Raw genomic sequence first — 12,225 nt, forward strand, 5'->3', positions numbered from 1 at the left:
GTGGATTTCATGATACTCAGAGAATATGCTCCTGAGTACAACAGTTAATGGAAAAACCTTTCTCTGTCCTGACTACAGGATTTTTTCCCCCTCTAGGTGTATGGTTGGGTATGTTAATGCCAGTTTATCAGTATTTCTGGTGTCTGACTTTGAAAATCGTTCGGAGCCAACATCAAATGGAAGTGAATTCTCTGGTTCACCATTAAAATATTGCAGGTAAGTATCTGATCAAAATAACTCATTGCAAGGAAGAAGCATCAGGATAAATTTGGGATTGGAACTAGTTTTCAGAACTTAAAAAACAGGAATGGAAAGAAATAACTGTCCTGTTCAGGGACATGCTTGTGACACTGCTGATTCCTTCCTTAGATACAGGAGAAGCCAGAAGTATCTGGCAGGTGTTCCTAATTCAGGATTTCTATGGTGACATGGCTTGAATCACACAGAAGCATCATGGAGAAATATGGCATTAAATGGTCAATAATAAGTGACTGATTACTTAGGTATCAGTGAAATGAAACTTCAATCAAATTATATCATAGCACATGCACAAGGAAGTCAAGGTTGCACAGTGAGTTATTTCACAGGGTCTGTGCTAAGCTACCTTTACGAAACCTCAAATCTAGCACTTCCTAATTGTTGAATGGATAATATGTTTATGTCATTGCTTACAGGTGTAATTATTAGTAATACTCATATGCTTGTGGTTTGAATCAAAATAAAATGAGCAGTTAATTACCTGTATGTCTTTGTCCTTAGCCAACAGATTGGAGAAATAGCAGTCTGAGACTAGTCTGTAGTGATAGATTTGCATCTGATTGATTTTAATGGTCCAAAGAATCAAGGATCTACATAGAAGTCTTATATGAGGTCCCAACCAAAAATATCAAACAAAAATTACAGCTACCATTTTTTTATTGCAACCGTGGTTTACAAGCATGGGTCCTGGTAGCTGCAGATACACTTAGTCCCAGTATTTTTCACCGTGAAGAATTAAAATATCATTTCATAAGTGCCTAAAGAACAAAAGATATACTGTGATACAAAAAAAGTCAGTAATACTGCATGATATTGTGACATTTTTATTAATAATAAGTTTGAGTGGTATAGCATAACAAACAGGGGTGGGGTGGGATGTGGCATTAATGTTTTCATTCAATTAACAGATATTTAAGACTGTTGTAATTTATTTGGCAAAAAGAACATCCCAATGTTGAATCCATAGATAACATTTTCTGTGGAGCAGAACCACAGTGAGAATATTTCATTCCACATTGTTTGCCATAGCACCATTTAATAATGTATTGTAATTCTGATCATTCTCTTCCCCCTCTTTAATTCCTTTCTTCCCCAACTTCAAGCATGAGGTTGATGCTGCTTAAAGCTGATGGTGGAAATCCCATAAATAAAAAAAAGTTGTCCCTTTGATATCGCAAAAAGAGAACATTTAAAATTGGTGTCATAAATCTTCAGAAGATAAATCTGTTCTTTTGGGGGACACTGAATTGTTATGTATATGTAACCTTGAAAGAAAATGAACATCTTTCTTTAGCTGAGTTTATCAGCTAGTTATCTCACCTCTGCTAAAACATCAGTCATTTTAATTGCACTTCAAGCCAGCTATTGATAGTAAGGTAAGGAAATAGTATGGTCTACTGTGCAATAGTGTAGGCATTTTCCCAGGAAGACAGTCTGAACAAAAAAAGGTGGCCATATTCAGTTAACTTCTGCTTGTCTGGAACCCAGATGGTGCCATGTTATTCTGTTTTTTTATAAAAAGTTTCCCCATTCTTATGTGTAGTGCTTGGTTCCTAGCAAGTACAAAGAAAGGAGACATACTCTACTGACCTACGGCTTGGTCCAGGGACTTCTGTTTTCAGGATTCTTAGGATATCGTAAAACATCCTAAACTATGAAGTCAGAATGCTGCTTGCAGAGGGAAGATCACCTCAGTTTTAAGGACTTGCACTAGAGATAACTGCAATTTAAGAGAGGTTTGTTGCTGACTAAGATGTCAAGACATGGTTTATTTCATATTGTGTAGCAGCCTCTGAAATCTAAGGTGATGAAGAGAAATACAGATTATCACAGAGATGAAATAACTGTTTAGTTCTTTTGCTCACCTGAGTTCTGTAGTTTCTTAAAACTAACTCAGAGATCAAGCTGAAGTGTATTATTTACTATGGCATTTTCAGTATTTTTTAAAATAGGATTTCTGTCCCACCTAAGAAAGACATTAAGGAGAAAAAAATTTTTACGCTACTTTGAAATGAATTTTCTGCAATAGTATTTTGGAATTAACATCCTGCTAGTAGAAATGGTGTCCAGAATGTGTGACTTAAATAGATTCATGATTTCTTAATGTAATTTTGGAGTCTTCCTGGATCCAGTGTTCCCAATAGATATCTCAAGTTATGTTATTGAGACCTAAAGTGTTTAAAGAAACATTCTGTGAGACAAGCCGCTAGATCCCTTTCTTACACAGCCCTTGCCCTATTGGTATACCAAGACGTGTAATTCTGGCTCCATTAAAGCCAGGATGAGTCATGCTTTACTCCAGGGATGGCAAGTTAATTGATCAAGAGCCAGATGGAGCCCCTGAGGCAGTTTTATATGGATTTTGGGAGGGCTGTCAGGCTGATGAAACTGGGGACATTTATGGGTTTAAAATTACCTTGTAGTGGGAAGAAAATGGCCCTGAAAACACCAGGGTATCCCACCCTGCTCCATGTTCTGAGGAGGTGCCTGCAAGGCACTTGTTGCTTGGCCAAAGGGGATGCTGTAGGGTCAAAGTGCTGGTGCTGAGCAACCCACATCCGCTGTATTTGGTTCAGCAGTTTCACTTCATACAGGCACTGGCTTGGTCCTTTGCACTGAATTTCCATTAGCAGCTAGAGCACAAAGTGCACTCCTGGAGTGTACCTTATCTTTATGTTTCATCTGAAACAAACCCATTTGGGTGAACCAAAGCATGGCAAGTGGGGGTGATCAGGACATTTGCTTCAAAACCATGCACCTGATCTGAAATGAAACACTAGTGTAGCCTAGCCTAAGAAGTGAGCAGAAAATGCAGCGAACAAGAGCAGTTGGGCTTTGGCTTTGCCTTCCTCCCAGCCACCAGGGCAGGAGCTTGCTAACTACCGTACTCTGCTTGCCTTTCAGATACAGGGACTACCGAGACCCTCCTCACTCCCCAGTGCCCTATGGTTACACGCTGCAGTTCTGGCATGTCTTAGCAGCGCGGTTGGCTTTCATTATTGTATTTGAGGTATGTGACCATTCAGGTGGCAAAACAAAACCAACAAAATGAAACAAATTTCCCTTTGAAGCTTTTTCATTGTGTTGATCTACAATGGAAGCTGTTGAGCTTTTTGTCTTAAGTTTCTGGTATTTATATTGTGCTTTGTATTCTCAGATCTGTTTTCTGAACAGTCACAGGTATTTAGGTTCTAACAAAACGGGGAATGCAGCACTTTGAAAACTATAACTGTGACTTGCCAACAGGGCAAATAAATGAAGCTTTTGTTAACTTTCTGAGGTCTGGCATTCATAACCTGTCTAAGCTGGGAAGCTGTATTCTGACCAGTGTGTGAGGAATGGGAGAAGGAACATGAGAAGAAAAGATGAAATCTGAACAACTGAAAAATGAAAATAGTTTAAGATACAGTATTTACACATCTAGCTTTTTTTCTTTTTTTTTTAATACCATTTTCCAGAGTGATTAGCATCACAAAGATGATGCTTATGAAGAGGATTCAATACCTTAGCCAATGTTCAGAATAATGGTATTTACTGTCAGTATCTTAGAAAACTTTAAGACAAACCAGAGAAGGTAATACCAACTTCACATGATGGGTATTCCCATGCTGATTTTGAAAAAGAGAGACATTAGGGTAGATAAATAGGATGAGATGATTTGCAAAACAAAATGCAGCTCTTAAGGCCTGAATTTCAGGTGCCTGAATATCCCTGCCAGAAACCAGGGCTCAGCATCTCTCCAGCACAAGCAGTTTGAAATGCCTTTTACACTGTGAAGAAGCCAAACAGGGAACAAACAATTTTTAAAACTTTACTCAATCTTCTGCTCTGAAATCATAGCAACAATGCATCCAGCACAGATATGGAAGCTGTAATCACCATAAATTATGGGCATAATGTTCATGAGCACATAACTGCATTTCTGGTTCACATTACTGCGTAAATTCATTCTGAACTGGGTTTCTGAAGCCCCTCTTTGGATCACAGAACAGAAGCATTTGAATTAGAGGAAAAGTGAAGAGGAAACTTTTTCTAGATTATTTCTTGTGTAAGGATGACTTGGTGGCTCAGCAAAACCATGAGGTCTGCAGCAAATTCCCCCTGACTGTCATTTTCAGCCCTTCCCAGGTGAAGGGAGAATATGCCACTGCAGGTTGGACTCTCTCCTTCCTTTACAGTGGCCTAACTCATTAGAGGGTGGTCCTAAAGAGATCGGCTCTTCCATAATCTCTGCCACACTCATTGAAACATTAAGGGAAAGAAAGAAAGAAAGATTGGATAGAGTCTTGCTGGGCTTGATCTCTTCTTTGTTTCTTGTGCTGCCAGTACTGAGAGCCAGGGTATCTGTCTCCAAAAAGGACTACAAGAATGGCCTTGGCAGGTCAGCCTGAGCAGTTTTAAGTCTGAAGATAGCCTGGCCTTTAGATACACACTTGGCATAAAGGCAGCACAGCATAAGGGCAAAGATAACTGGGGCAAGAAAAATCAGCACTGCTCAAGTCTCAGTGCCCAGCCAAATTTTCAGCCTGCTGTGGAATAGCTTTTTTTGTTTGCCCAATGCCTGCACGAGAGGTTTGACTTTGCCCCAACCAAAGCCATAGGCTGGCTCACAGCTGTCTCCCTCAACAGGGGCCATTCTGTTTATTTGCACTGCAAACTGTTTTCTTAACTCTATCTATGAAATTTAAAAGGCAATTGAAGAAGAAATCATGAAAGAGCTCTGGACATTTGAAATGTCAGAATCATGTCTTTGGAGAACACTAATGGTGTATTGTGATTGCTACAGCAATTACAGTAAAAGATTGCACTAAGATAAGTCATTCAAGGTAGAGGGGTTTTTTTCCATAAATTGACTACTTAAGCTCAGACACATTTTTCATAGAATCACAGAATGGTGTGGGTTGGAAGGGACCTTGAATATCATCTAGTTCCAACACCCCTGCCATGGGCAGGGCACCATACAGTAGAACAGGTTGCTCAAAGCCCCGTCCAACCTTGCACTTTGCACTGTTGAACTTCCTGAGGTTCGCACGGGCCCGCCTCTCAAGCCTATCAAGTTCCCTCTGGGTTCTATCCCTTCCCTCCAGCATGTCGACCACACCACACAGCTTGGTGTCGTCGGCAAACTTGCTGAGGGTGCACTCAATCCCACTGTCCATGTCACTGACAAAGATGTTGAACAGCACTGGTCCCGGTAGCAACCCCTGAGGAATGACACTCATCACCGTTCTCCACTTCGACATTGAGCCATTGATCACAACTCTATGAGTGTGACCATTCAGCCAATTCGCTACCCACTGAGTGGTCCATCCACTGAATCCATGTCTCTCCAGTTTAGAGACAAGGGTGTTGTACAAATGCTTTGCACAAGTCCAGGTAGTGCTCTTCCCTTACTCACCAACACTTTAAACCCATCATAGAAGATCAGCAAATTTTTCGCTCTGCGGGATGGTTAATTTGGCTGTCTTGTCCTCCCCCAAAAACAAACAGAAGTGTTTCCTATCACTGCAGAATTAATTATTTGTCCAGGCTAAACTGACAGAATCTTTTTCATTATTATTATTTTAGGTTTGGCAAAAAAAGCGCAACAATTAGAGTATTGTGTGTTTATTTCTCATGAGGGAAGAATACATGGGAAAACACATTGCATTCTCTTTTCAGTGGTTTTCACAGGAAAGGTTCTGCTCAGAGAAGAAGAGATACCTTTATTTCTCCAATCTACAATGAGTGTCCTTTATGAGATGGAGGATTTTTCTGTTTCTCTGCTCCTCCTCTCAAGTGGAGTACCTAAATCTCAAAGCAGCATCTTTGATCAAACAAAAAAAGGTCACTCAAGCAGTCCTCCCCCATCATACCCAAGCTTTGCTGTAGCATGCCTAAAACAGGAGGGACAAAGGGTTAGTTACCTGGTATTTAATTGTGATATTTAGTAATTGGGAATATGTATTTGGACGAGAGACACAGTACAAGGAAAAATATTTTGTTTTGCATGGGTAATTCATTGGTTCTGATACTGATGCAAGGATTTTCTGGCAACAGGAAAGTGTATCATTTGATCCACCTCTTCCTGCAAAGTAATCCACTAATACCAGGCCCTGCCAAAGTAATCTTGGAGCAAATCATGACCTCAGGGGTTTGAACACACAGGTCATGCAACAGTTTTGAGGCCTTACTTGAGCCAGCTGCTCATAACCTTTGCAGCCATCCATGCTCACTGACTTTGCCTGAGTTTTTTGTGGGAGAAAAGAACCTCATAGTTTATTTTCTTTAAATTTAGTAATGGATTTAGTTCTAACACAGGAACTTCTTGTGAATTGGAAATGGAGGGGTTTCGGGAAATACGGTACTTGTTTTCTTCCTAAGATTTTGATTTTTCATTCCTTTTTGTTTCCACAGCATCTTGTCTTTTGCATAAAGCACCTGATTTCCTACTTAATCCCAGATCTCCCAAAAGATCTGAGAGATCGGATGAGGAGAGAAAAGTACCTGATTCAGGAAATGATGTATGAAGCTGAATTAGAACGTCTGCAGAAAGAGCGGAAGGAAAGGAAGAAGAATGGAAAATCTTATCACAATGAGTGGCCATGATGGGGTGAGGAAGAAACCACTTAAAAGAAGATAGGAATTCTGTTTATAAAAGCCATTTTCTACAGTGGGGAGTACACTGAAAGGAATAGCCAGCCAATGTTTTGTGCTCTTACAAGTGCGCCCATGTTTAAAAGGGCGCATATTGTCATAAGCCTTTTGAAATTAGAGGTCTTAGTCTTCTCCAGACCTAATGCCAGCCTGAGCAGATCAGACCTATGCTTAAGCGTCTGAACTCTTTCCAGGAGGCTCCCAGGCCCTGACTTAGATTCAAGGCCATGAACTTCAAAGCAATTATATATCTTACAGTGCTATACAGAACTCGGTGATCTTACGGCTTGTTCTCATAGACAAGTTGCTACTTCATAACCATGGGCACCTTGGGCAACATGGCAGTACTTTTCCATGTGTGTGGCCACCACCTGCAGCACGTGCATGGCGGTGTTGGTGTGTGCCCTCTTCCACAGTGGACTAAGCTGCGTTAGCTTGCATTTACAAGGTAAAGTCACATATGTGGACCACTTCCATTACTCCAACACTACCAAAGTATTTTTTAGGAGGAAATGCTTGATCGTCAGTTTAACCAGCTGGTCTAACAAAGCTGAAAATTTAGGTGTGCAGAAGTGATGACAGATAGGCAAGCATCTAAATGTGGCCAGAGGTGCCTGACTGTAGCGTCATTCATTTGGAAATGATACTGTAAAACATTGGTAATATATTTTACAGTTTTGAACAGTGCCTTTTCAGTTATAGGACTGTCTGCCCTCTGAAGCTAAAAAATCAGGCTAGGGCACCTTGCCCAGAACTGTCTGTGTATTTGTATTGCAAGATCACATTGAGGTCTCAGCAGGAACTAGGGTGTATTATACACATAACAGAAGACAGACTGTGTCTTAAAGACCTATCTATCTGCATAAGTGAAAACAAAAAAAGCCAACAGATGAACAAGGTCAGCAGAGCAAAAGAACAGTCATCCAGAATCTCTACATTTGTAACATTTTCTTTATTCATCCTTCTATTATCTGTAAAGGGGTGGAGGGGAAAAATAGAACAATAGACTTTAGTATGAAACAGCTTGAGATTTTAATCCTTCATGCAGAGCAATTCTACACAGGATGCAGAATTAGATGTAGGTGAAATGGGCCACTGTGTATATCTTTCTGAAAATTCTTTAGCGTTGAGAAATTAAGAATTTCCTAGATCATTAACCCAAAATAGTGGAGTTGTAGGCCTAAAGACTGCAGCAGAGCTGGATAAAGCAACATGAATCAAAATGCTGAGTGTTGTGAAAGCTCTACCACCTCTTGCCTCAAAGTGATAACACTGCAATTCTCGCAGAACATGCAGTGGCATAATCAGCCAGAATGAAGAAGGAAGTTCAGAAGACAAGACTGTAAGAAGCCAGGTGGAATCAACCCTATGCCCAGCTAGATACAAGATATTGGAGCTGAACCATTTACTTAACCCTTTTACAAATAACTGGAGCTCCATAAAAATATCAGTTTTGCATAAGTCTTAAGTAATTCTGACCTTGTTAGTTTGAAGATATTTAAGAAGGAGGAAAATTCAGCAAGTTATTTCTGCAAGTTTTCCTGGAAATCATTTGATAGAAGGGCTAGAATTTGCCTTTCTGGACAGACCACACAATGCAAGACTCTATGGATGGATGCCTCAAGCTCCACAAGACATCAGGACCACTTGCACCAGGACCCCATATTGCCAAATTAGATCTACTAACTTCTTTCCACTGCAAAGGAGAACTGTTGCTATTTCCATGATGGGGGAAGGTGTTAATGAAAGGTAATACGTACGGCTTGAGGAATGAGAGGGGTGGAATAAAATATATGCACCCTCATCTCTGTAGCTACTACCTGCCTACACTTTGCTTACTTGCAGCAAGGAACCTCCTCCAGTAGTGGCATATCATCCTAAATGAAGAGGATAAATGGCACAGCAGTTCCCATTTATCAGGTGCTCCTGTCGCAAGTCTGAAGGTCATTTGAGGCAACATAAGCACTGAAGGAATTTCAGAATTAATCCATTTCGGTTGACATGGTGCCAAACTGAGTGGGGAGCATGACTAGTGGTTGTGGGGTGCATTCCTGCCTAATGGGGAAATGAACTTGTTCATCTTTGCTTCAGCTTACAGCAGCTGTGGACACATCCCATGTGGGCAGTGGAGAAATAGGGGTATTTCTACCTTTGTAAATAGCAGGTGGGGATTAGGCAATGTCATCCTGCAATGCACACATTCCAGATGGGTCAGTATTTACCATCCGCCACCTACGGGTGTATACTGCACCCCACAGTCTGAGGACTCTCGGGCAGGATCACTGTGCAAAATCCCATTCAGGCCAAATTCACATGAGCAGTTGGATGTTTGCATACCTTCTGTTTAATATCTAAACCACCAGATGACAAAACTTAGAAACTGTTTGCTAAGTAGTAAAGAGAGACATGAGTCATGCATAAAATCAGTGTCACCCGCCTGGGTGTGAACCTTTGCAAACTCCTGCAGTAAAATACAGCTTTGTCAATGTAGATCTCAGTAACTTCCAAGAACTGAACTGAAACCTACTAGAATATAAACTGACTTCCAGTCTGGAGGAACCACTGCAGTATAATGTGCCAAAACAAATAAAGTGCGGCAGAAATACAATAGATAATAACTGCTTTTGAGACTACTTTTCAACATAGCTCATCACGATGAATTTTCATGACAATGCATTGCTAGAAGTTGTGCCCCATTCTCCTCTAAATGAGAACACGAGTTGGCCGCTTACCAAGCTTGTGCTGAGTATGATGCTGAAAGGGGCTCTGACCTCCCTGGCAGATCCTGAGTATATTTCTGCCACTTAATGTTGACCAGTTAACCCACGGAGGTTTCTGTGCTGCTGGTCTGCTGAACAGATTTCCCTTGAGTCCTTCAGAGCTATATAGTGGAACACTCAGGAAAGATGACCCCTTTCTCACTTATTTTATTTATTAGGAAGATATAATACAAATAATAAGCTAATAATAAACAGAATTTTAATGGTCTCTAGATAGCAAATGTATGCCATTCCATTCTTTCTGATCTGATGATGGGTTTTGTTTAAACCTCCAGGTGACCATCTTATATGTTGTTTACTTATTCCAGCTCCACAAAAGCACTACCTTCAAGGGAATGAGAAAAAATGCAACCTCAATGCATGCCACAGACATTTTACATAGCAAGCAGAACAGCACACATCAAAGGATTTACTGTGAAATCATCTTGCAATCAGCGTAGGATTGATCTCCATAGACCATTCTTGGCAGCAAGCATGTACTTCATGAGCAGTTACACGCCAGTTTTTAAAACCAAGGAACAAAATTGTATATTGGGACTGTTTTTCAGCCTGTTTGCTACGTTTTTTGCATTCTGTCCCATGTTGGTTTTACAGATCTTAGAATAAAAAGTGTAAATGAACAACCTGGATACTCTGACAGAAGAAAAATCCTAGGTATAGAACATCATCTGTGTTCAAGCCACCAAATACTACAACAGAAACCGTGTTTACAAATCAGTTCTTTTTTATTTTAAATCTTTCTGAGGGGAGTTATGTTATTTACCATATATATAATATATATATAAAGTATATAGAGAGATTGTTTATTTGTAAATAGAAAAATCCTATGGAGAAGAATGTCAAGTTTTCACACTTTAAAAAAAAAAATCATCAACATAAAGCCATGTTTAGTGCTTGTATAATGTGATGCAATAAACTTTAAAATAAATTATGCATATGAAATATTTGCTGCTTGGCATTCATAAGTTATTTTCTGTTTACCTTATTTGTTCAGCAACCAAAGAGGCCAGTCAGATGGAAGCAAATTTAAATGTAGACCAAAGTCTTGTCTCTACTGTCTCACTGTGGATTCTTTGTGCATTCCTATAGTCCAACATTGCTCCTGTTGTGGTTTTAGTTCTTTTTTTAATGTTCCTACTTGTTTTACCTCTTGACCCTGCCAGATGCAGCATGTTATTTGGACGGCACAGAGTGCTCCCATTCCCATGGAATTCGTCAGTTTTGAGCATCCTGCATTTCTTTGTCAGGTGAGCTTTTAGCTCGGAGGGACGAAGGATTAGGGTGCAGGAGTGTGATGGAGACACCAAGAATTATCTTGCTGCTCTTACACAGACAAGGCCCTGCCTGAGAATCCAGCTAGCAGAGGACAGTATATGATCTCAGAGAAAATAATATTCAAAATTAATTAATTGCTTTAATTAATGATGCCAATTAAAACAAGAAGTATATAGAAAAAAGTAAAGCAGAAAGAGTCACTTTGTAGCTGTGCAGCAATCATGGGAGGTTAGTTAGCAAGATATGGGGTATTTACTGGTGTCATTTGCAAAGCTTAAGAACGTTTGCCTCTAAACTCCTTAAAGCAAGATACTCTCCCCTGTGAAAACTCATCTTGATGTTGTGATTGTGGACCAATAGATATCACTTGGCCTAAACTTTCACTTATATCAAAATTAGAGTTCAATGAGTGTTCAGTGCTCAAATAGCGACTTCAAGCAATAAGTGAAGATCAGTTGGTCATTTGCATGTTTTCTCTGTTTTAAACAATTATGTGAAATCAAAGCACTGAGAAAAAAAAAAACCCAAACAACTCTGTGGTGCTACATTTTTTAACTATGATAACTGGGAAGATGAGTCTTCAGTCCACAAACAGAACAGGAAGAAGTCACAGATCATCACAGACAGTTTGAGGCAGTATCAATTACAGTGCAAACAGTGATCTCAGCACAGAGTGGTGCCACAAAGGTCACGTTGATGCTGCTTAACACAGCAGAGATCAGTCACCCTCCTGAGAAGAACATTCAGATAAGAGTTCATCATTTGTGTTGGGAGGACTGTAGCCATACCAGCAGGCACACCAGTCAAGGGCTTGCTACAGGCTTCTGTTCTCTCTGTCCACTGCATACTCTGTTCCATAAAGCACAGGTACACAGAGGCATATCAGCCCTCTTTGTTTCAGCACTCTGCAGCAGCATGGAGATACCAGGACTTACCCTTTTTCAGATTTGTGGGCTGAAAGTACCTGGTAAGTACAAATTATTATATTCCAAGGCTCAAGAACTATTCCTTAACACAAAATGCAGTATCTATTTCTGTGTCATGAAGACAAGGCACAAGGCTGAATGAGCTGCATGTATCTTCTGAGACCTGAGAAGCATAGCCAGCTCATTCAGTCAGTGAACTAGTTGTCTCAGAGTGACTAGGATAGTTCCAGAACAGAGACCCCTGTCCTGAATCCTAGAAGACTTTATTCAGGATGCTATTGTTTGTCTCAGATTTTAGATATAGGAACACAAGATACAATTCATGGGATCTCTCCAGCTCACTCACAGCC

The 12,225-nt window shown here is 40.2% G+C and overlaps 1 protein-coding gene across 4 annotated transcripts in view; it reads left to right on the forward strand.

The window, feature by feature from the left end:
- ANO4 (anoctamin 4) overlaps positions 1–11,763 on the forward strand; it is a 231,453-nt gene extending 219,690 nt beyond the window's left edge. For 3 of the 4 annotated variants that reach the window (XM_030478489.1, XM_030478484.1, XM_030478486.1), the window contains 4 exons: positions 97–216; positions 3,163–3,268; positions 6,655–6,850; positions 9,950–11,763. In XM_030478489.1, the coding sequence (XP_030334349.1) occupies positions 97–216; positions 3,163–3,268; positions 6,655–6,846 (418 nt within the window). In that variant the 3' untranslated portion in view covers positions 6,847–6,850; positions 9,950–11,763. The remainder of the gene's footprint in view (positions 1–96; positions 217–3,162; positions 3,269–6,654; positions 6,851–9,949) is intronic. The other variant, XM_030478485.1, reaches the window with a different exon arrangement.
- Positions 11,764–12,225: the final 462 nt, after the last annotated feature.

The sequence above is a fragment of the Strigops habroptila genome, chromosome 3, assembly GCF_004027225.2.
Source record: "Strigops habroptila isolate Jane chromosome 3, bStrHab1.2.pri, whole genome shotgun sequence".
NCBI lineage: Eukaryota > Metazoa > Chordata > Aves > Psittaciformes > Psittacidae > Strigops > Strigops habroptila.